Below are 23,815 nucleotides of genomic sequence, written 5' to 3'. Positions count from 1 at the left end.
CTACACCTCTAGGCTGACCAGCTGCAGGTGGTGTTTCATTAGCCCAGACAAAAAGTCAGGCCCAGGAGGAACTGTCCCTTCTGCTCTGCCTTCTGATCCAACTGACAGCCTCTGACAGCCGGGGTCCTTGAGGCTTCACTACATCCCAGCTGACTGAAGGTAGGAGGTGGGGTGAAGTCTCTGAAGAAATAACCCGTGATTTCCCAAGAACTGAGCTCACTGAAAGGGAGGGTCCTGGGCACTTCACGGCATCTTCACCACAACAGAATCTGCCCCCCCCCACATACACAAGTTGGAAGGAAAGGGGTCCTTGACGGTAAAGGCTATGGGAACCCTAGTTCTTCCACCACGGGGAACAAATGCAGAGTGATTCCTGCTTGGAGTCCTTACTGCCCAGGAGGTTCTTGAGAGGCCGAGGGCCTTCCTAGACAGGTCCCACCCCTCAGGTGGCAGCAACCACAGTTCATTCAGTGACGGGGAGCCTTTGGAACAGGGCACCTCCTGAGTTGGCATTCCAACAGCCCATCCAGGACAGCTCGGTGGCCCAGCGGCCAGAGCTGGTCACCCGCAGTTTGGCTTGATCCAAGTGCCAATAGTGGTCATCTCTAAAGAAGATAATGGAGCCGTCCGGCCTTGGCAGGGCGCCGCTGACCTCCTCAGGGACCCCGGCCCAGTCCCTCAGACTGCGGGGATAGTAGGGCTCCACTTGCATCCCTCCTCGAGCCAGCACGTAGTAGCGGGAACCCTTGAAGAGGACTAGGCGGCGCAGAGGCGGGAAGAAGAGAGCTGCGTCTGGGTGTCGGGGCAGACCACCTGCCCGGCAGAGCTGTGCGAACACGGACTTCGCGCCATGGAACCTCCAACAGCGATTCCCTGTGGGACATTGAGTCAGAGTGAGCTGGAGGCGCTCACTCATTGGCCCTCCACCCCATCTCTGTCACCCTGGTCCCTACTCTTTCTAGTCGGAGCCCTAGGCGGTTTGTATCCTTGAAGCCAGTTGTAGTCTAGACTTTGCCCAGCAGGTGTCAGCAGAGAGCAGAGGATGCGAATGAACCCAGTCCTAGACTATGGAGGGTAGGAGGGTGCTGAGGATGGGAATGGAGGTGGAAACAGGATTGGATGTGGGATGGAAGACTGGGAAGCTTGAACTTTCCTTCACATCCCCAACTACTAATAATTCCCCGAGGGCAAAGACCTTTACTTTGTGGACCGCTATGTCCCCGGTCCTTCTCTTTCCCTGTTCCTAGGGCACAAGGAACTCAGCATTGGTTGAATGGACGCCGCTGAGAACAGTATTAGCACATGTCCAGTCCACCCTTCAGTCGTTACATGTTATCCGGCTTCCTCATCACATCTGAGTATTACTTTCCCTATCCAAGAAATACAAGTCCCAAAAGCTAAGTGACATGCCAACCCCACACTGCCAGGATGCCGGGGGCTGGGGGGGGGGTCAGCAGACGCTGCCAGACTTTCTGCTGACTTCAGACTGGAGAGCAGTCCTCCCCCTACAGTCTCCATGCGGGACATCCTGGACATTCGCTGCTCCCAACTCCATCTTTGAAAGGAGTCTTTCTGGGCCACAGGTTCAGTTTGAGGTAGCGAGTTCACCAGGGACTCACTGTTGGGGACCCTCCCCCTCCTTTCTCCTCAGGCAGGACACCCACCCACCACGTCTCAATCTCAGCTGACTTAGGGCTGGTACCTTTGAAGAAGTAGAAGTCTCCATCTTCCAGAGACACTGCAGCAGCCTCAATACTAGAGGGCAGTCCCGGCCATCTTTTCTGTAGTGGATGAGGCTCTGAAACATTGCCATCAGCTGTGACTTCCCAGAAGTGACTCCCTTTGAAGACGTACAGTCGCCATTGCCCATCTGTCCCGAGACAAGAGATGTGAGGAAAGGGTACTGGTCTCCTGATGATCTTGGGGGGTAGGGGCTGCCCTAAACCCGGTTTCCCAGACAAGCTGAAGGTAGAATGCAGGGGGCGGAGAAGGTGGCCGAGGGAAGCGGGAGTTCTCTGCTGGGCCTGAGCTTGCCCCTCCCTGAGGAAAGCATGCGACCCCGGATTTTTATATTCAACATATCTCCATTCCCCACACCTTGTAATTCAGCTCTGGACCCCTGGAGATGTGGAGGACGGAAGAGAGACACCAGGCATTGCTGGGACCATCTTACCTACAGTGATGGCATCAAAGGAAGAGTGGCAGTATTTAGGTCCTCTGGTTTCCGGGCGTCTGCTCTGGGAGTTGTGGGGGTCCCAGGCTTCAAAGTCAGTGAATATCTTTCCAGGGAGTTGGGTGGCTACTGAGCGTCCTAGGGGCTTTCCTTAAGATCCAAGAAGAGAGAGAGAGAATATGGATAGGAGCATATGGAGGGCTCAAGACCCTTCCTTCTGCTCTGCCTATGATCTGAGATGGGCTAAAGGAAAGAGTAAGTGGCATGTGCAGCAGCCCTGGTTGTTGGTTTTATCCAAGAACTCACTATCCCAGAAATCTCTCACTCAACAGTCCAGGAACAAGTGACCTACTGAGATAGAGTGAGAGTGGGAGACCGAAGGGTTTTGAGCGAAGGGCAGAGGTTTGCTCTTACGGATTGCTTGGAACTGAAGGAGAGTATTCAGATTTCAAGGAAGCCTTGGGGGCTTTAGGATAAGGAAGGACAGAGCAAGGAACTGACGAGGGGTGGGGGTATCCTATTCGAGAAGCCAGAGTTCGAAGACCTCAGAAGCTGGAGTCTCACCGTACAGGTTCTGCACCGCCAGCACATCGTCCCAGCTGAGCAAGGCGTCACGGCCCAGCTTCTTGTAGTAGGGCGCCATGAGCGCACGTGGCGCGGGCGAGTGCGTGAGACCGAGCGTGTGGCCGATCTCGTGAGCCAGCACCACGAACAGGTTGCGCCCACGGCGGCGACTCAGAGACCAACGCTCGTCTTGGTCGAAATGCGCTTCGCCTCGGCGGGGCAGGAAGGCGTGCGCCAGGGCGCCCCCTGAGAATAATGTGGAGAGTCAAAGCGAGCCAAGACCCGGAACTCCCTCCCGCAGGCATTGGCTCCCACGTTGGGGGTGTGGTCTACTAATTTCCCTCTTTGTAGAGTCTGATGGATGCAGGAGTGCCGGCAGGTGAGCAGATGACTAAACAGTGGACTCTTAAAAGAGAGTAGATTCAACTTGAGGCCAAAGTGCCTGGGTTCCAAAACTCGATTTACTTTTTACTAGCTGTGTAATGTTGGGCATACAGCTTAACCTCTCTGATAAGCTTCCTGATCTGAAAATGGGTATCATGATGAACTTCTTCCTTATAGGAATGAACATTTGTCACACTTGGTTCTTAGGACAATGCCTAGTCTAGGAGTTAATAATATTGGGTATTATTGAGTACCCCTAGAAGAGGATGGTAAGGCTTCCTGAGACTTCCTGACCTGGGCACTTGGTGTGTTCTGTTCAGGAGTCTGCAAATTTAACAATGGTGGAGTTCAAGGCCAGCAGGGGCTACATTAGAGACTCTGCTTTTTTGTTGTTTTAAGTGTGTGTCAAACGTGCCATGTGTGGATCAGAGGACAACTTGAGGGACTCAATTCTAATCTTCTACCATGTGGATCCCAGGGATCAAACTTAGGAACGTAAGTCTGCAGCCTTGGCAGCAAGGGCAAGCACTTTCACCCATATGCATGAGTCATACCACCGCCGCCACCCATTAAACCGTGTGTGTGTGTGTGTGTGTGTGTGTGTGTGTGTGTGTGTGTGTATCATGTATGTTGCATGTGTGCTCTCCTATGCAGGCCAGAGGTTGATGCTGGGATGTCTTTTCTCAGTCACTTTTCTAACTTAAAAACACCCCCCACCCCTTTTAAGAAATCCTTTGATCTTTATGTGGCTCTGGTTTGCCTGTTGCCCTCAGATGCCAAGAGAGGGTGGAGGATTATCTGGAACTGGTGTTATAATTGTGAGCCACTGTGGATGGTGAGAACCAAAATTGGGTTCTTCAGAGGAGTCACTCGTGGTCTTAAGCACTGAGCCATCTCTCCAGCCCCCTCCACTATAGCATCATTGTTATAATCATTATTTCAAGACAGGGCCTCTCACTGAGCCTGAAGCTTGACATTTTGGTTAGAGTGGCTGGCCAGTGAGCTCCCAAGATTTTCCTATCTCCATCCCCCAGTGCTGGGGTTCCATGTGTGCTGAGAATCTGAACCCAGGTCCTCAGTGTGCAGCACTGAACCATCTCTCCAGTCTCACAGCCACCGGAGTCCGGGATTACAGGTGTGTGCCACCACTCCTGGCTGATGTATATAGTTTTGTGTAAACATGTGTCTTCCCCCTGCCAGGGCTCCTCAGGCCTCTCTCCCTGCTCATCCTAGGAGTAAGCGCCTCAGCGATTGTCACAGGTAAATAGGTCCCCACAGAAATAGCTAGATGTAGCTTCTAGGTCCTGCCCCTCATATACACTTTCTACAGAGGCTGGTGATCCTGACAGAGGTTAGCAAACAGTACTGTGTCAATGTTAGCCTAGGAGCTCATTAAGAGTCCTTCCGGGACTGCCTTCTAGGAGCCTAGGTCAGCAGGGACTGACGAGGGTGGGAGGAAGTCAGCCAACTCCAGCACTGCTCAGCCTGCTCAGCCTGCTCAGGGGCACAAATAGCGCACAGTCAGATTCTAACGGCCAGTGCTGAGCAGCATGGAGGAATGGCTCACACTGCAGATGAAGCCTTCAGGCTGGGGACAAATGGGAGTGGCTGTGGCTATGGTCTCTGAAGCACTTCTGTGAATGTGGGGTAAAGGCTCCTGGTTATCAGGGGGCAGGGGAGGAAGGGGCTGATGGAGGCCTCGGATATCGTAGGAAAATCTACTCTGGAGAACAACGGAAGCACAGGGCTGTCTAGAAGCAGGAATAAATAGGATCCCTGAACGTTCTCCAAGAACCCAGCATAGTCTAGAGTTAGCAAAGTGCTTTCCACACCAAACCTTATCTGGCTGTCCATGTGGGACAACTTGGGCAAGGCCTGTTGTTCCCATTTTACAGATGAAGTGATAGAGGGCCCTTTGGAGGAGAACTTGGTTTGGCTGTGCTTTCAAGAAAAGGAATTCCACTACCGCCTCCAGGCTGCCTTTCCTAGGCAGGCACCCCTCTTGCTTGTGGAAGAAGGCTTTGGGACAGCACCTGGGCCATCGAAGGCGTTGGCCAGCCCATCATTGTGGTCTCCTTGGAAGAAGGTGAGGCGGATGTCAGCAGGGCCTGTGGCTGGGGCCTCCCAGAACTCCAGCGCTGACACATTACTCCATAGCTGGAAGGCGGCACGGACAGCCCCTCGCACAGCTGGCTCAGGCAGGCTCTTGGGCCAGTTCACCAGGCGGTAGGAAAGATGCTGCTTGTACCATTTGTGACCTGCCACCCAGAAAGGCCATGTGAGTCGTGGTGCTGCTGAGGCTGGTCCCACAGGCCCAGCAGGATGGGTTGGCCCTGCCCCCAGGGAGCCCTTGATCTGACAGGGAACACTCAGCCCTTGCCTTGAGCAGCCTCCCATTTGATAGGAGAGAAGATATGTCAGTGCTGAAGGGAGCTCTCTCCTTGGCCAGACTACCCTTTCCCTGGAGGGTCAGCAATTTATTGGCCTTCTTCCAGGAAAAGACCCCCTTCAAGGATCGGTCTGAACCCCTGGTCTTGGGTCTTGTTCTTTTCCACAGCAGAGGCTGAATCTGAGGAAGCTACATGTCTCTTGCTGACTGACAATCACTCTGAGGCCCGACCTCAGTGTCCGGATGCAGAGACAGTGGGGGGGTCACTGAGGTCACAGCTGTGCCTGCCTCAGGCTCTCCATCCACCCTCCCAGTCTCCTGCCACCTCCCAGAGACTCCACTCCTCACTTGCCAGAACCTAGGGCCTGCAGCTGGCCAAAACCAAAAAACCCATATATTCAAGGTCTTTTCTTAACCCCTTGACCTCCTCCCCATTTCCTTGGGGACTCTGGAGAGCTCCGAGTCGAAGACAAATAAGAACAAAGGGTGTGTTTTGTCACAGGCCCCAAAATAAGTTTCCCATCTCTTCTTTCTTAAGCTTGCTTTCCCTTCGGCTCAAACCTCAGATCCTCCCTGAGGGCTGGGACTCTGGCCTCTGCCGCAGCCCTAGGTCATTCATTCCATTGGACCCATCTGCTGTTTGCTGTACAGCCAGCAGCAGAGTAGCCAGAAAGTCTGGCTTCTGGGTTTGTCAGGGATGGCCTCTGGGCCTTATCTGTCAGAGTCTGAAATCCCAAATGGAAGCATCATAGCTTTCAGACCAGATTCCTGGGGCCCAGACTTGGATGCCTGTGATCCCCAGGGGGAGGTGATCCCAGGGGAAGGCACCTGCCCACAGCTGCAGAGTGAAAGAGGAACTGAGCTGGGACCTCCCCACCCCCCTCACCCCCTGCCGCCGCCCCGGCCCCCTCGGCCTCCCAGCCCAGGACTCCTACTGTACCACACAGATAAGCAAGCAGTCCTCTCTGCAGAAGTGCCAGTCCTATAAATCTGCCTAAACACTTGGTCCAGTCAAAGCGTAACAAGGGCTGAGATTTCCCCAGATGGAAGGGAGGTTCCTTCTGGGCCTCTCTACCCATGGAAGTGGGGGTGGGGTGTGCCCCACTCTATTCAAGGCAATGCTTCTCCTCGAGCCTGTTTGGCTGCCTCTCAGCCAGTGACCAGTCCTTAGGGACTGAAGAGGGGATTATTTTGAGGGAGGGAGGGAGGGAGGGAGGGAGGCAAGGATAGGAGTTCCAAGGTGTCCACCCAGGGCAGGTTCATTCTTTACAAGAATACTCTACGGCTTGCTTTAAGTCCTCACTTAAAGGAGGCTCTCTTACATCCTGTTGTGATTCTCAGACTCTTCCCGACCACCATCACCGAACCAAACCTTTAACCCCCTGGCAAATGGTGCCAGGCGGCTCCTTCTGCGGTCATCCCCCTGCACCAGGCAGGAAAGAGGGAGGGTGGTGATCATTTAATGGCCAATGAAGGAGATAGGTCTCCAGAAAAGAATCCTCTGTGAAGTGCGGTGGGGGAAGGGTAGGGAGAATGAATAGGAACAGGAATTGGGGGAGGGGGGAAAAGAGTGTTTTCCTTGGGAGGGACCAGGAAGGAAGGAACTGCCTGTGTTCGGGTAGGGTCACCACTAGACCAAAACCCTGTCCTCTTTGACCTTGGCCCCCAGAGATGCTGCTTGTTTGAGGCCCTGCCTGGGCAGGACTGCTTTTCAGGATAACCCCAGACCCTCAGCATGTGGTACCGCCTGCTATGCCTTCTCTTCAGGGTCCCAAAAGGACCAGGGAAGGGCTGAGGAGGGCAGGGATGGGTAAGCTAGAAGTTTGGGGTGGAGTCCTGACTCCCAGCAGGCAACTGAGGATTGGAATGGTTATAGTCTGAAGCTGTAGTCCTGCACATGTAAGCTCACACAGGAGTTGCTGGAATCTCTCCAAGCCTCAGTTTCCCCCTCTGTACAGTGGTGCTAAACAAGGCTTACCTTTTGGAATGGCACCACTCTGAAATGCGGCGGGGGGCTTAGAAAATGCCCATTTACTTTGGTGTCCTTTTCCACCTCTGAGGAACCACCAACCCATTCCTCAACCCGCCAAGTCTGTGAAGGGAAGGTAGACTTCCCAACTTTATGAGCTAGGATCCAGCCCTGCATGCACAGAGAGGAGCAGGTACTTGGCCTGAGGTTCCGGATGCAGCACATATGAATCGGTATGCCCAGGAAAATCCGAACATGAAAATACAAAGACAGCTCCTCATTGTTCGTCTGAGTTCAAACTTAACTAGGCGACCTGCATCTCTCTGGCACTCAGGTACTCCAACCTGCCGGCTACTCAGTTAGAGCCAACCTTGGGCGCAGGAGAAGGCAAGATGCAGCTAGAAAGAAGCGTCCTCAGAACTCAGGTTCAAGTTTCTGGGCTGCTCGCTTCCCACTCATGCCCATGGGCCATCTTGCACTTGACAGTCCGGGATGGCTCTCCTTTGCAAACTAAGAAGGTCTGACCCTTGGGTGAGGGAGAAGGAGGGATCAGAACTGAAGGACACGACTTGGTCGTGACAACTGATATTTGAGCCTCAAGCTCTCGTGTTCTCTCTGCTCTGGCCTGCCGTGAGCCTCCCTATTATTTCTTTTACTCTTTCATTCTATTGTTCAGGAACACAATAGGATGTGCAGCATGCTGACGCCAAGGATATCGTTACCCCAGTGCCATGACCCCAGAGCTGACTGTGGATGACTAAGGTCATTCGGAACAGGACAGCCAGAGTGGATGAACATGCAGATGCACCAGCAACGGATTAGTGCATGCCTGGAAACAGCCACCCTAAAGCTCCTTATGAAGATAAGAAAGACAAGAACACGTATTTTGTGTCCAGTGAGGATAGTTGGCAAAACCAGCACAGTTAAAAGTGGGCACAGTCCAAAGTGCACACAGTGCAATCAAACTTGAAAACCTAACGGAAAATACTCATCTTGTGAGCAACCTTGAAAGTCACAAAAAAAATTGATCAAAGAAAAACTGATCCAGTCAAAGCCAACCATCACAGGCTGGAGAGATGGCTCAGCGGTTAAGAGCACTGATTGCTCTTCCAGAGGTCATGAGTTCAATTCCCAGCAACCACATGGTGACTCACAACCATCTGTAATGAGATCTGGTGCCCTCTTCTGGCCTGCACGTGTACATGCAGGTGGAACGCTGTATACATAATAAAAAAATTAAAAAAAAAAAAAAAAAAAGCAACCACCACAATACTAAAATCCCACACAGTAAAACTTATTATTTGTGGAAAATAGACAGAAAAAACAAATCTTCATAAATCTTAAATGGATAGCATTTGACCCTTGAATATTTGATTGGGAGATGGGGAGGAAGAAGAGAAGGAAAAAGGAAAAGGAGGAGGAGGGAGGGGAGGAAAAAAGAGGATCAGGAGGGAGAGGGAAAAGGAAAGGCAGGAAAGAAGGAGAAAAGCAAGGAGGAAGGAGAGGAGAGAAGGACTGTGACGTAGGTCAGAGGCATCACATATGGCTCCGGGTTCAAATCCCCCTCTGGAAAGGAAGTAGCAGGAAGGGAGGAGACAGGAGGGAAAGAGAAGACAAGGACAGTTCCAAACAGGAGAAACTGGGAGAGTACACAATAGGCTGTGGTGAAATGTTCACAAAGGCAGACCCCCGAGACAGAAAGCAGGTTAGTGGTTGCCAGGGCACAATGGAGAGCTAATGGCTAATGGGCATGGCATGTCTTCAGAGGATAATGAAAACGTTCTGGAAGGAGGGATTAGCTTGAGGTAATGGTTGGACAATTCTACAAATATAATAAAGCCTATTGAACTGGATGTTTTAAATGGGTAAATTGCATGGCGTGTTAATTCCAGTTAAATAAAACTGTTTTCTTTTTTTTAAAATGCTATGAACAAAATAAAACTCAGCGGATCACATCTTGATAAGTGTTATGAAAAGGAACAGACTTTCCTGAAGATAACAGCAACGAGATATGAGGAAAACCACTGACAACAGCTTAACTGCCTTGCATAGAAAACATCAGAGAATTGAGTGGCCATGATGAGGTTTAATCTGGAGAATATGTGTGCAATGAAAATTCATCAATGCAGATATAATTTAGGGTTAAATATCTGTATTCATGATTAGGATGCTTGAGTCAACTAATCCGCCCCTAGGGAAGAGAGGCTTCTCCCAGAGTTGTGTCTCAGCTCAGCCAATTTTTTGGCCAAGGTCTCTTCTGGACACTGGGAAATCCCCGCCTAGTTGGATTTCAATGCACTCACCTGGCTTTGCAAAGCGTTTCTTACGCCCCATTTTGGCGAGGTGTCCAGCAAGCAGGGCACGGATCCTCTCTATCCAAGTTGCGTGACTGTCGGTATCTGCAACCCCACAGCGTGGGCGTGTCATCTGACGCAGTGTGGCCCGGTCCAGCACACCGCTGATGGGCAGCTGGGATACCCACTGGAACTCTCTGTCAGAAGGGATTGAGAGAAAGGATTGCAGAGGAGGGTCTGGCGGGGAGCTCATATCTTGCACCCCCCACATCCCTCCATCATACCGGATGGCGTCGCTGAACTGAGTGGAGGCTGGAACTTTGGACCCCTGCTCACTGAGGTATCCATACTTCTCCAGGAATGCCTGGGGGGGAGAGAACCATCAGCTCTTCTCACCATGCAGCATCCTTGCCTCCTCTTGGAGCAGGCTCTGAGGCACATAACAACCAGACCAGTTTCCCTCCCCTGTCCCAAGAACGTTTGTAAACGACAGCAGAGAAAGTTCTGGGATTAAGGTCAGAAGGCCATCATAGACTACCAAACTACTCAACCTCTCTGAACGTCAGCTTTCGTATAATCTCCTGGCATTGTTGGAAATCTAGTAGGGCGTGCCAGACAGGGATGGACTGGTCTAGGTTTGAATTCAAGCTCTCAAGTTACTTCTCTAAGTTGCAAGTTTCTTAGCTACAGAGTAGTTGTTATTGAGAACTTATTCTTTCATGAGAACTGGTCACAAAAGCACCTAACATGGCTTCCGTCACAGGGAAGGCACCCCTCACTGAGCAGCTGGTGTACCTGCCATGCACATACGCAGCATCCACACGCATCTAAGCACTCTAGGAGTTAATCGGGTCCTGGCTTCACCCTGCTTGGTCTTGCATAAAGTTATCCCTCGGATTTCAGCTTCTTTTTAATTATCTTCTCCAAAAGGGCAAGGATGTTAAAGCCCTCTGACATTAAATATGCTTGCTTACACCACATTTTTTACCTGATATAAAAATATGACTTTCTAGAGAAGTATATGTTGAATTAGAAATCTGCAACAACTTCTTTCAGAGCCTCTGGGGAAGCAAACAATTAGGCAATGTCCCATGGTCCCCTGGCTTTTTATTGCCTGCGTGCCTTCATGGAAGAAGTGCTGGGATTACAGACACACACCACTGTGGTTGGTCTTTGTGGCGCTGAGGAGGATTGAGTATAGGCCGTTGTTCATGCTAAGCAAGCATTCTACCAGCTGAGTAGAACCAGCCCTTTAGCTGCTGGACTCTGAGACAGGGTCTCACTATTTAGCTCTGGCTGACCTAGAACTTAAGTAGACCAGGCTGGCTTTGAACTCACACAGTTCTGGCTGTCTCTGCCTCCTGGGTGCTGGGATTAAAGGAATGTGCCACCATGACCATCCCCAATGTCTTCTCTGTTGGCTTATCTACACAGAAATAATTTTCTGTTTTCTTCCTCCTTGACCCTCACCTTTCTTTGCTATATTTACCAACTCAAAGTAGTTCCAGTCATAGCTGCTGCCTTAAGTCACACACACACATCTGGAAAAGAGGCCAGACTCTCAAAGGACTGGCAGGCCTCCCCTTCATGGAGTTCACGTCCATCTAATTTGTATTTTCCATCTCAGTGTGGTACCGTGAGCCCAGCAGTTGGGAAGCAAGGGAAGAAACCTCAGCTACATAGTAAGTTTGAGGTTAACATGGGCTGCATTAAACCCTGTTCCAAACAACAAAGCAGGGGCCGGAGAGATGGCTCAGCGTTAAGAGGACACATTGTTCTTGCAGAGGAGTCAGGGTCTGCTCCCAGTGCCCACACGGTGGCCCACAAACACCTATAACTCTAGTTCCATGGGACCCGACACCTTCTGACCTCTGTGGGTTCCTGCAGGCACACGGTGAACAGGCATGCGCATCACATAAAAGAAGTATTTTTAGAAACAAACCAGGCGGTGGTGCTGGCGCACACCTTTAATCCCAGACCTCGGGAGGCAGAGGTGGGCAGGTCTCTGATTTTGAGGCCAGCCTGATCTACAGAGTGTGTTCCAGGACAGCCTGGGCTACACAGAGAAATCCTGTCTCAAAAAACAAACAAACAAACAAAAAACAAGAAAAAAACAAGATAGATAAAGAAGTAAATAGTAGCTAAATAATTTTAAAAAAACAACAAAAAAAGTGCAAAATATCCCATCCATCTTTGGTGACCTCAACTGTCAGACTTCCATCGGACACATTGCACAAGGAGCCCTCGTTCTGGACAGCAGATCACTTCCCAGCCCAGCCTCGCCGTCTCCCTGATGGTTCAGTAGTGTCTCAGCTCTCTTGTTATCTTCTTTCCCTTTGTAATGTACGCCATTTAAAGAATGTTTCTAACCTCGACTCTACTAGGCGACAGGACGTTATTTCTTTGAGCTTCAGGTTTTGTTTGTTTGTTTTCCTACAATGTGAAAACAATATGACCACCACAGGATCCTCAGGACTACAGACAACACACACGGAGTGCAGTAGTACATGCCTGTGATTTCCAATACCCAGGAAGAGGAAGCCAGAATCTTTGGCTCGAGACCAGGTTGGCATAGTGAGTTCAAAGCCACCCTGGGCCACACTGTACGATGCTATCTTAAATAATAATAATAATAATAATAATAATAATAATAATAATAATAATAATAATAGAAGCAATGCACATCTGGCAGAGCGCCCGATACTCTGTAAATGTCCAGCAAGTGCTGATTTCTCTAGTTCTCTTTAGCAGGGAAATTAAGGCAGGCCTGGAATGCAGCCCACCTGTACCTCTGTGCTCTGTTCGGGGACTGCTACTGGCATTGGCCTCACTTCAGGCTCTCCTCCTTACCCCTTCCCTTTCCTTTGGTGTGGCTAGAAAGAGGAATTTATCAGGAAGCCCTTTAGCTGGACCAGTGACTTTCAGGAGACCAGGCCACAGGTCGACCTGGCTGGCACTCCCTTGTTTCTCTTCCCACAGACCCGCCCAGACTTTATCAGGGAGTTGGCTGAAGTTCTGGGACAGAGGGGAGGAGGGGAAGTTGTGTGGTTGGGGCCCCTGTTTCCTGGCTGGGCTGCATTGCTTAGTACTCTGGCAACAAGCTGGGGCAGAGGCGGTTCAGGGGTCGTTAGAGGGGGAAATGCTGGCCTCTGCAGTAGCTTTGCAGAGCTGAATTCCCATTAAGGAGAAAGAACACACACCCAGGACACCAGCCAAGCCAAGGCACCAGAGAATGAGAAAAAGGCATTTTAAGAATTTGACATTTTCTATTTCCATAACAGCACTCAAATATTATACTGGAGGTCATCTAGATTTATGGACTTCCATGCTTATGCACAATAATACGTATTTAGACATTTAAAATGACATACGGGAGGGGGCCCCTTGTTACTGTTAGTACTCTGGGCAGTAGGGGAGAGAGGAGATAAATGGGTAGGCTCTTGCCCCTGGAACTGTCCTAACCCTCTTTGCTATTTTTCTGTGTTTTAGTCTCTTTGCCAAGATTAGAGAAATGCCCAACCTTGCATAGGAGAAAGATCGGCAGTAGGGTGGGTAGGTAACTCCTTGACAGTGGGGAAAAAAAGAATCTCACAAGATCCAGACTGGTGGATGAACATGGGGCCTCATTCTTGCCCCTTTGGGGTTGGCATCTCTCCTCCTGGCTTCCATTTTCTGAGGCTTGGCTTATGTGTCTTAGGGACTCTGAGCTCTATCCAGGGTTATTCCTTCCCCCACTCTCTGAAGGTGGTGCCAGGCAGCTCCTCCCTACCTTGAAGTTCAATCAACTGCCTGTCTCTTCCCTGGTCTCTGCTGGCCTGTTCTCTCTCCTACAGAGCCCAAGGCTAGATCTAAAGGGAAAGGAAGCCGAGGGCCTTGCCCTTTAGGTGATTCACCCTGTTTTAGCCTAAAAACGTGTGCCAACATGCCTGGCCCACCTTAAGTAAGGATGGTGCTACTTTCCTGGGGAGTCATTTCTGAATGTCCCTGGGAGTGGCTGTGGTGCCTGGGTAAAATGAGTGTGCTCACAGGCAGGGTGGGACTGCCTGCCACTCTAGAGGATCTCCAGTATGGGTTCCTACTTGTCACAAGAGGGTGTGTGTCTAGCTCAGCCTATTTGGGGAGGGGAAATTCTGGCCGTTTCTGAGCATGAAATAAGGCAGAGTCAAGAACTGAGTCACTGGACTGAGAGTCGGTGAGTCCCTGCTGCCGCTGCTGTGTCCCCAGGCCTTGTTATTCTCTGGACCTCAGATTCCGCTTATAAACGCAGGACTGGATTAGAGTCCTAGATCTGTCCCAGTCCTAGCTGTCATTGCAGATAAACGACCAGTGTGTATCCTCTGACACAACTGCCTAACCACTCTGTCCCAGTAAACATCAGGTGGGAGACCACTGCCTCACTGCCCTCTCACCACAGTGCCCCAAATTTGAGTGAGTTGCTCTGGGAAAGCTCCAGGGAAGTCGTCCCACTAAGAATGGCATTTTAACTTCTGTGGTCACAGGGCTTTATTGGCAGAAGGGACCCTTGCCAGTCCACTCCAATCATCAGCCTCTTAAATACCCTCTGCATTAATTTCAGAAACAAAAATAAAGCAAAGAGGCTGGCAAGGCACTCACCAGAGTGCCCGACAACCTGAGTCTGATCCTCCTGACCCACGTAGTGGAGAGAGAGAATCGACTCCTGCAAGCTCTCCTTTGACTCCCATGGGTGCATAGTATCACAATGGCATGAACGCATGTGCGTGCACACACATGCAAACATGCACAAGAACATACAGGTACACACAGGAGAGCACACAAACCCATATACATGCACACACAGGTGCCACCCCATGCAAAACATTTAAAAACTGCAAAATGACAGATTCATGCAGAAACCATATTGTTTTACCCATGTGCTAGGCAATCTACCTTTCTTCCTTTTCTTTCTCTTGTCATTTTCTTCCCTTTTTTCTTTTTCCTTTTTTTTGGGGGGGCGCATTGTTTCTCGAGGTGCTGGATGGCCTTGAATTTACAGTAATTTTCCTGCATCTCCTGAGTGCCGGGACCATAAATGTGGACCGACACATTGGGCTCCATGTCATATTCTACTTCATGACTTCTGTTTCCACACAGGCACACGGTGGGTTTCACTTACCCCTCAGGTGTGCCTCTAGCTATTAGCCGAGTTAGGATGCAAGGACACAGCTCCACCAAGAGCTAGTGTATATAAAGAGGGTCTTGATGTATATAAAGAGGGTCTCTGGTGACCAGGAGCATGAGCAGTTCCTCAAATCTGTGGAGCTTTCTAGATGCTATGCCCCCTTTGAATCTTGTGGCAACCTTGCAGGAAGATAGCAAGTGCAGGTTATTCCCATGTTAAAGGACAGTCAGGAGAGCAGACATCATGTTGAAGTGACTACCTAAGGAGGGGTAGAACCAACAGTTGAATCCGGACCCCCTGAGAACCAGCCGAGGAGTTTTGTTGATTCTGCATTAGTGACTCTGCAGCTTTTATGTGGGGGTGTGGAGGGATGGGGTAAGCAGCTCTCCCAACCTGGACCGGGAGGAGTGGTTCCCAGATATACCAGAGGCGAAGCTGGGGTTTTCTTCGGCAGGAAGTCGGGCAGACAGGAGAAGCTGCTTGGACAGTGGACTCCATTGTTGTCAGATGGGAGTCCAGGACAATCTCCTAGGCACACCCTAACAGATCGTTTGACGAGCCACAGGTTCCCAAGGGCACTGGACTGTGTTCTTCAAAAATGCCGACGTCTGTTTCAAGAATACTCTGCTTCCCTGGCTCCTGACCTTGTGTGTGTGTGTGTGTGTGTGTGTGTGTGTGTGTGTGTGTGTGTGTGTGTGTGTGTGTGTGTGTGATCAGCCCAGCCTTCTCCTGTGGATTGGTCCTAGGCTTTTCCTCCCATCTGTCTGCCTCCTCTTCTTGACCCAGTAGTCCTGCCATTCACAAGGTTCTGTCAGGTGTAGCCTAGATAGCACCTGAAGTGTTCTCTCTCTCTCTCTCTCTCTCTCTCTCTCTCTCTCTCTCTCTCTCTCTCTCTCTCTCTCTTTCTTATTGGCTTATTTTCTTATTGAAATTATTGGCTGGCTAATCTCCATCAAGATTCAATCTTATTCTATCTCTTTCTTTAGGGACCAAGACTGACTCTGTAGCTATGCAGGCCTTGAACTATGGATCCTTTTGCCTACACCACCAAAGGGTTGGGGTTACACCCTTTTTAATGCAGAATTGCCTTTTTTGTGGACATGGTCCTTACTAGGTTTGCAGGGCTAAATTCAGGGTGCCAGAGAATGCCCTAGCCATGACTGAGTTTAAGGAGCTCAACAGACTCTCCTCACTGGGGTCCTGCTTTCATTCCACAGCTTTTAGACTTCTTTTTGTTGTTGTTCTCAGACTGGGTTGGTAAATGCTTTTCCACCGACCTGTGGTCCTCTGTGATCCTCTGGGACCTCTTCTTGTGTTTCTATTTACCCTTTATTCATGAGTCACTATGCTGAGCTCTGGGGAATGGCTTCCACACCCAGGCTTCTAGTTTCTGACTCACCAAAGTCAAACGAATGGCTCTGGGGTATGAGAAAGACACTCCATCTTGGCGTCAATACTCTACAGAAGCCTAAGAAAGTCTCCAGAGAAATAAACAGTCCAGCTTCTTGTGCTGCACACTGGGGGTTGCTGTGCAGATATGGGGAGGTCACTGAGTGGAAGGCAGGTCATGGGACCACTTAGTAGTCTGGTTGTTATGAAAAGAATCCAAACAAAGCTAAGGGTAGACAGATCCCTTGGGACAGTTTGTCGCCCAACATAGACAGAACCTGGCTGGGAATGGGGGCCAGGGTGGTGATGTCATTCATTAACTCAGTCTTGCAACTCAGCACTGGGGGCCCTTCCTGCTTAGGAGTATTGTGCACAGCTCCAGTTTTTCCTAAGTGGACAACAATGAACTTGTTCATAACGTTTGGAAAGCAGTAAATCTCCTCCCAGGCAAGGCCCACTCTGGAAAGCCTTTAACTTTATCACGCTGTGTGCACACAGGGAAACAGACACAGAGGTGACCAACATTCAGGTGGACATGACCTACAATCCCAGCACTGGGGAGGCTAAAGCAGGAGAACCACAAGCTTGAGGCCAGCCTGGGCCACAAAGCAAAAACCCCGTCTCAATAAAAACAAAACAAAAACTCCAAGTTAAAGAAAAACCATAGGCACAGATATGGCCGCACAGGCAGGTGATCCAGCCTGGTGTGTCTGTGCTGGAGATAAAACCCAGGCCCTTCCACACGCTAGATAAGCACTTTACCCCTGCTTAAAACCCCAGCTGGTTTTGTTTGATTTATTTATTTATTTATTTATTTATTTATTTATTTATTTAATCTTTTGAGGCTTTTTTTGGGGGGGGGGATCTCTTGTAGCTTTGGCAGTCCCTGAACTTGCTATGTAGCCTTGAACTCAGAGAGAGAAGCATGCCTCCGCCTCCTGAGTGCTGGGAATAAGTTAATTGCCACCATGAGGGCAATGGTTGTTGTTTTTAACCTATATTTATTCTGTTCTCTGTTTTGTTTTGGGTTTGGTCTTTTTGAGACAGGGTTTCTCTGTGTAGCCCTGACTGCCCTGGACTTTCTCTGTAGACCAGGCTAGCCATGAACTCAGAGATCCCCGTGCCTCTGCCTCCTGAGTGCTGGGATTAAATGTGTGTGCCACCATAGCTGGCTTTGTTCTGCTCTCTGTTGGGCTAGAAATGTTCAAACTCTCCAACTCCCCACAAATACGACATTTTAGGCAGGGAATCTTGGCTTATGCCTGTAGTCCCAGCTTTGGGGGAGACTAAGGCAGAAGGGTCACCACAAGTCTGCAGTTTGGCCAAACTTCACAGTGAATCTGAAGGTAGCCTGGAGCTCAAGAGTGAGACTTTGTGTTAAAAAATAATATAACAAATAAATAAATAATAAATAAATAAACAGAAATAAAATATATTTAAATAAAATTTATTAAAAAAATAAATAAACAAAATAAAAAAGCCCCCAATTCCCACCTCCAAAAGGAAAAAAGATCCCACCACATCTTATATGATTTCATTTATACAGAATGTTCAAAATATGTAACTATGTAGAGGCAGACCTTTGCGAGGCTTGGTTCTGTCCTGGCTTATGTATTACTTCCTTAACCAACCTCGGTACATCCTCAACCTATTGTAGTCTACTTCAGTTACTATTACAGTGTAACACTTCCCACTTGACACATTCCGTTTTCTACGTCACACCAGACACTTCCAATTCAGTAATCTATTACTGCACGACAGCGTAATTTCCTTTCCTACCCTGCCCCCTCATCGTTTCTTGTTCTATTGTTGAGCATCTTGCATGTGGTGTTCCAGAGTCCAGTGTACTGGGTTAATTAGTCAGTTGTCTATTAAGGAAATTCCAGACAGGGACAAATCATTCTATGTCCACCCATTTCTAAGCTTTAGTCTCCCTAGACCATCTTCAGCACTCAAGCATGCCTCCCATGGATGCCTGGGGAATTCAACTTCTGCCTATTTTGTCTGGGCTGGACCTCTAACATCTTCCAGACCTGCTCAATTTCCAAATCTTAGTTTGGGGTCTCCAGTCATCTATCAGTTGTCCTCTGGTAATCCCCACATTGTCTCAACTTGCACACGCCAGGGATGTCCTCAGGCCAAGGTCTACAGTGAACCCCGATACAGACTTACAGCACCCCCAGTTCCCTTCCTGGTGACACACTCCTTTGATCACTCCAGCTGCTTCAACCGCTCTAAACTTTGGATTTTGCCACCTCAGTTCAGCTGGACTCTGGGCTGTGCCTTTGGTTTACTTCCCTGCACTGCAGTCATGGAACTGTGTCCAAGTCAAGAACTGGGGACATGGTGGGCTCACCCTCAGAGCTCCCATTCTGTGAGGGCTGTACTTCCCTCAGAGACCCAGTACTCTAGTTGAAAGCCAGGGTGGGAGACAATATCCGAGGACATTTTGGAGTTGGGGAGAAGCTACCCTGGTGTGCCTTATCTGAAAATTTGATCTATAGAATCTGTGAACTTAATAAAGGATTGCTTCCAATTTGATTTCACCAAACCTTGGAGGGTTGTTCTGGTTTTTTGTTTTGTTTTGTTTTGTATTATCTTTTTAAAGGTTTATTTATTTTATGTGTACACTGTAGCTGTCTTCATGCACATCAGAAGAAGACATGCCGGATCCCATTACAGATGGTTGTGAGCCACCATGTGGTTGCTGGGGAATTGAACTCAGGACCTCAGGAAGAGCAGTCAGTGTTCTTAACCACTGAGTCATCTCTCCAGCCCCCTGTTTTGTATTTTTTGATACAAGACTTCATGTATCCCGGACTGGCTTCTAATTCACTGTGTAGCCAAGGATGATCTTGAATTTCTGGTCCTCCTGCTTAGACCTCCCAAATGCTGGGTTTATAGGTGTGTGTCATGGTGCCTAATTTTTATGAGACATAATTTGTCACAGCCATAGTTACTGCAACACTATTAGGAGCCACAGCCCTCTGCTGCCCGTTGGTCCGTGCTGGAAAGGGAAAGCGTTGTCTCACAACTTTTGTTCAGTGTTGTTGTTGGAGAGCCAGACTCCTGGCCAGGATTTCCAAAGCTGAAGTGAGGTGCTCTAAGATAACAATGCAGATAATTCTAACATCAACAACACCGGGAGCAGCTTCTTTGTACAAAATTCCTTCTATGTACCAGGTACTGGGCTGAGTGTTTAAGATCCATAATTTCAATGAAACCATACAGCCAGCAATCTTGTGAAACAGGCATTTTAGGTGCCTACTGGTTAAGTGACTTACCCTGGTGTACATGCAGGTCCGGAAGCCCATGTAAGCAATAGACTTTCTAACCATGCACAGAAACACAGATAGACTCTCTCACACACACAACCGTCTTCTTGCACACACACACTCACACACACTCACACACACACACACACACACGGATGCACACTCTACATTTCCAGAGCATGTAAACTTTCAAAACATTTTTTTATGCCCAGAGCTTAAAATCTCCTTCCCCCAACTTATGTTAAATGGATCTAAAGGGACTCAATCTGCTAGATATTAAGTTTCCCAAGCATACCCCAGGATGAAATTCTCTCCATCTGGGGCCACCACAGGCATGGGCAGCAGAGATACTGTCTCTGTTCCTCTGCCAGGGGTTGCCTAAGGGGAGGAGGGGTGGGACTCATAGCAAGACTTGGCTTTGTAGGCAGAAGCCTTCTCCTGGGACCTTATGACTCTTGATGCTGTAAGAGTAAATCCAAAGAGACAAGCGGATCCTTATATGTGAAAGGGGAGAGTTGCCTCCTCTATTACGAAGGGAAGAGCTGAATGAGTGGAAGAGGGGATTACCTGTTAAGACAAGGTCATTTCCAGATATTCCCAGCAGTGATGGGAGCAAGTGAAAACGGAGGAAGCAGGGCAGGGGAGCAAGCCCAGGCACAGAAGCTGGATGCAAATGTTGAAAGCTTATTCCCACCTCTTCTTACAATAGTGGAGACCTAGGTTCTATTCTTGAGAAAAGAAACAGATGCTTCTCGGTGGGCGTGCATGCATGTGTGTGTGTGTGCTCGAGAAATTGTTGCTAGAACAATCACAAAGTGAAAAAACACATCCCTTACACCAATCCCACTTCACCTCACAAAGGTTCCGCTCTGCTACCTTTGCCAAGCAGAACTGAGGAAAGCGAAATGAGAAATCTTTTGAGGTTTACCTCTGTCTCTTCTCTTTTTCTCACTTTTGGTCCAAAAACACTACTTAAAGCTCCCTGATCCTCGCCTCTGCAGACTGTCCCTGTGAGACAGATTAAACTAATTTTGAGCAGTTTAAAAGACTTGCTTTCGATAAGCAGGAAAGCTCTCGCCAGGAGGCCACAGTCACTCTGGTCAGTCAGCACTATCCTCTGCACTGCACCCAACGTGTGAGGGCATTTGATGGGTGAGCAGTTAGTTACCCCAGCTTAGCGGTGAAGGTGGGATTCTCTCCCGGCTCTAGCCTGCCTATCCTGTCTGGTAGCTGTGTCCTAACCCTGCTAGTCAATGAGGGATTGCAGGCCTGTGTGGTCCTAACAGCTCTGGCTTAGGGAGTAACCCTGTCCCATCTCTTTCTTTGTAAACTGTCAGGGCAAAGGGACACAGCTGGTCGCCCGGAGGGGACCGCGCGCGGGTGATGTCCTCCTCTCTGCCAGGCACACCCCGTACCTCTGCCTCCTGGCGTAGCTCCGGGTGTCCGCGCGGGGTGGGCTGTGCGTCCTGGCAGCCCCACAGCAGTAGCGGCAGGACGCGCAGCAGGAGGCTCAAGCCAGTCACCATCGCAGCGAGCGGCTGGGCGGTGGTGGTCAGCTGTGCCCGACTCCCATCGATGCCAGTTCGTCGCGACCCGCGTGCGGACCCACCAGGTCCCCAGGCTCTCCAGCGCCCGGCTTCGCCGCTGCTGGTAGTAATCCCTCACCCGCGATGCCTGCCTGCCTGCCTGTCAGTCAGCCTGAGGACCGAGGGGGCGGAGAGGGGCGGGAGTGCCGGCCGCCGCCGCCCCACCCACCAGCCGGGCTGCCAGCCCTAGCCTCTTCCGCCCGCAGTGTAGCCTCGCCCGGCTCCCACTGCAACTCTGGGCTTGGTCCTAGTCTCTCCAAAAGGACTCCTAGTCCTTCAGTTATCGAGATTTTAGTAAAGAGGGGTCCTGGCCTATTTGAGGCCTATATCAGTCAGGTGAGGGGTGAGGCACTTGGCGGTGGAAGGAGAAGCCAGGACTGGGGTCAGGGAGCTGGGGCTTGAGTTTGACATTGGCTCCTTTGGAAATGCTCTGAGTTGCAGCCCAGACACCAGCAGACTGTATAGTCTTGACCCCTTTTCTGAACCTCTTCTCACTGGGAAATGGGGATAATACATACATAGATCTTGGGGTTCGGGGGAAGATTCAATGAGATTATGCCTCGCATACATTAGTAAGTATGCTTGGTGCCTGGTATCAGTCAGAACATAAACAGAAGGGCGCCGTGGTGCCACCTGTGGAAAAGGATCATCTACTTCAAGTGTCACTTTCTTCATCAGTAGAAGGGGAGTATATGGCATTTAGTTCCCAGAATAGCATGAAAATATAGGGCATACATAGCAAAAGACTCTTTATAGCCTATACAGCATGTAAGAACTGAGTGGAAAGATTTCTCTGACAGCCTTTGCTACACACATACTGAGCAAAGGTGTCTAGCTCTGAGAGTGGGTGCGGGTTACTGTCTCAGTTCACTCATATGTAAAGTGCAAATGGACCCAGGACACTCCGACTTCATCTTTCTGGGATTCGATGAGGGTTGTAAAAAATAATCTGGGGGTTGGGGATTTGGCTCAGTGGTAGAGCGCTTGCCTAGGAAGCACAAGGCCCTGGGTTCGGCCCCCAGCTCCGAAAAAAAGAACCAAAAAAAAAAAAAAAAAATCTGGACTCTATTAAACGCTAAACAAAAAAAGTAATAACCCCAAGTGTTGTAACCCCAAGGCTGAGGGCCTCAACTGCCCTCAAAGTCTTGTGCTATTAGAAAGACATAACTGGGGTTGAGGAATTGGAAAAAAATTCTTTGTCTACGCATCCCCATCTTATAAACAGGCGTTCCCTATGGCACTGACTGGAAACAGCACCCACCCTCTTCCCCAATGCCCTCCAACTAACCAATGAAAAGGGGACACCCATCTCTGGGGAGATTGATTAGAGGCAAGCACTCCTCGGAAAGACCAATGAGAAAAAGCCACCCTTCCCTTGGGCAGACAATCCCTGAGCCAAGAGGTGGCTGGGAGCAGAGTTGCGGATGGGTTTGCCTAACTCTGCTGCGGGGGCGGAGGAGAGGCGTAGCGTGGTCAGAAGTGATGCTTGGGACTTGAGCCTTGCCCTCTGAGAGCTTTCACTCTACCTACATGGCCTACAATGTAAATTCTCAGCTTGGAACAAAACAAAAAGTGGACAAGCTTTGGGGGCCCACAGAAGAGATTTTGAAGGAGAGGGGGAGGGAGTTGCTGGAGAGAGCAAATGAAAGTACAATCCTCAGCTAAACTTCGGTGTCACAGTAACGGTTGTCTAGCATAGGTGGATGCCATGGGGTATGTGGGACAGGCATACTAAAAGTGATTAATCTAGATGAAGTTCAGCTTGGCCTCTTATAGCCTCACTGGCAACTGTAGGTTATGTATATGAATTGTGGGTATGACAACAGCATACGGTAGCCTTGGCTCGTGGATTCTAACAGGCTCAAAACCACTTCTTTGGCTCAGAGAGCTTTGGGCAAGTAAGGGACTCCTATCTGAGAGGAGACTCCAAAACTGAAGTCCAGTCTGTGCTCGCCAATTCTTTCTCCAGTTTGATTCTCTCCGTCTTCTCTGGCACTTCCCAGAGAGTCCATTTTGGCTACACTAATAAGGGGAAGAGGGAGGCGTGGGTCTCTAGACAACCAAGCATCCGGAAGACTGCAGGCTTGGATTTCTACGGACCCCTGGTTGACCCCATCCACGGATCTTTCACACGAGTACCATTGCTGAGTTTAGGGGCTACTTCGCTTCACTTTACCTTGTCTCCTTGGCTATGCTATTAGGAGAAAACCCCCAACAATAAACTCCCCAAACCCACACATATCAGACACTAGAGTGATGGCTCAGTGGTTAAGAGCACTGGTTGCTCTCGCAAAGGACAATAGTTCAAGTTCTAGCACCCACATTGGATAGCTCACAGCTGCTTGTAACTGAAGCGCCAGGAGATCCGATGCACTCTTCTGATATCTGAGGGCATCAGCATCCATGTGCACACAGTCACACCCGTACACACACAACTAAAAATTAAATATTTTAAGATAAAGATTTACTTTAAAAATTGTATGTGTATATATGTATGTATGTATGTGTGCATGTATGTATGCATGCATGTATATATGTATGTATGTATGTATGTATGTATGTATGTACACTACATGTGTGCAATGTCCTTGGAAGGCAGAAGAGAGCATCAGATCACCTAGAACTGGAGTTACATTTGTCAGCTGCCAGGTA

The 23,815-nt window shown here is 49.5% G+C and overlaps 1 protein-coding gene and 1 long non-coding RNA gene across 2 annotated transcripts; one reads left to right on the top strand and one right to left on the bottom strand.

Annotated features, from left to right (window-relative positions):
- Positions 1 to 232: 232 nt before the first annotated feature.
- Mmp28 (matrix metallopeptidase 28) lies at positions 233 to 21,264 on the bottom strand. The gene is made up of 8 exons (XM_032913216.1): positions 20,993 to 21,264; positions 10,058 to 10,137; positions 9,783 to 9,970; positions 5,155 to 5,379; positions 2,738 to 2,983; positions 2,174 to 2,323; positions 1,703 to 1,870; positions 233 to 873 (listed from the first exon to the last, which is right to left on the bottom strand). The coding sequence occupies exons 1-8, from the start codon at positions 21,101 to 21,103 to the stop codon at positions 464 to 466; spliced, it is 1,578 nt and encodes a 525-aa protein (XP_032769107.1). The 5' UTR covers positions 21,104 to 21,264; the 3' UTR covers positions 233 to 463.
- LOC116909594 lies at positions 3,001 to 8,494 on the top strand. Its single transcript, XR_004389084.1, has 2 exons — positions 3,001 to 3,116; positions 8,156 to 8,494. It is a non-coding gene; the product is annotated as an uncharacterized LOC116909594 (long non-coding RNA).
- Positions 21,265 to 23,815: the final 2,551 nt, after the last annotated feature.

Source organism: Rattus rattus, chromosome 9, assembly GCF_011064425.1.
Source record: "Rattus rattus isolate New Zealand chromosome 9, Rrattus_CSIRO_v1, whole genome shotgun sequence".
NCBI lineage: Eukaryota > Metazoa > Chordata > Mammalia > Rodentia > Muridae > Rattus > Rattus rattus.
Note: the sequence above shows the minus strand (reverse complement) of the source record. Positions and strands in the feature narration are given on the sequence as shown.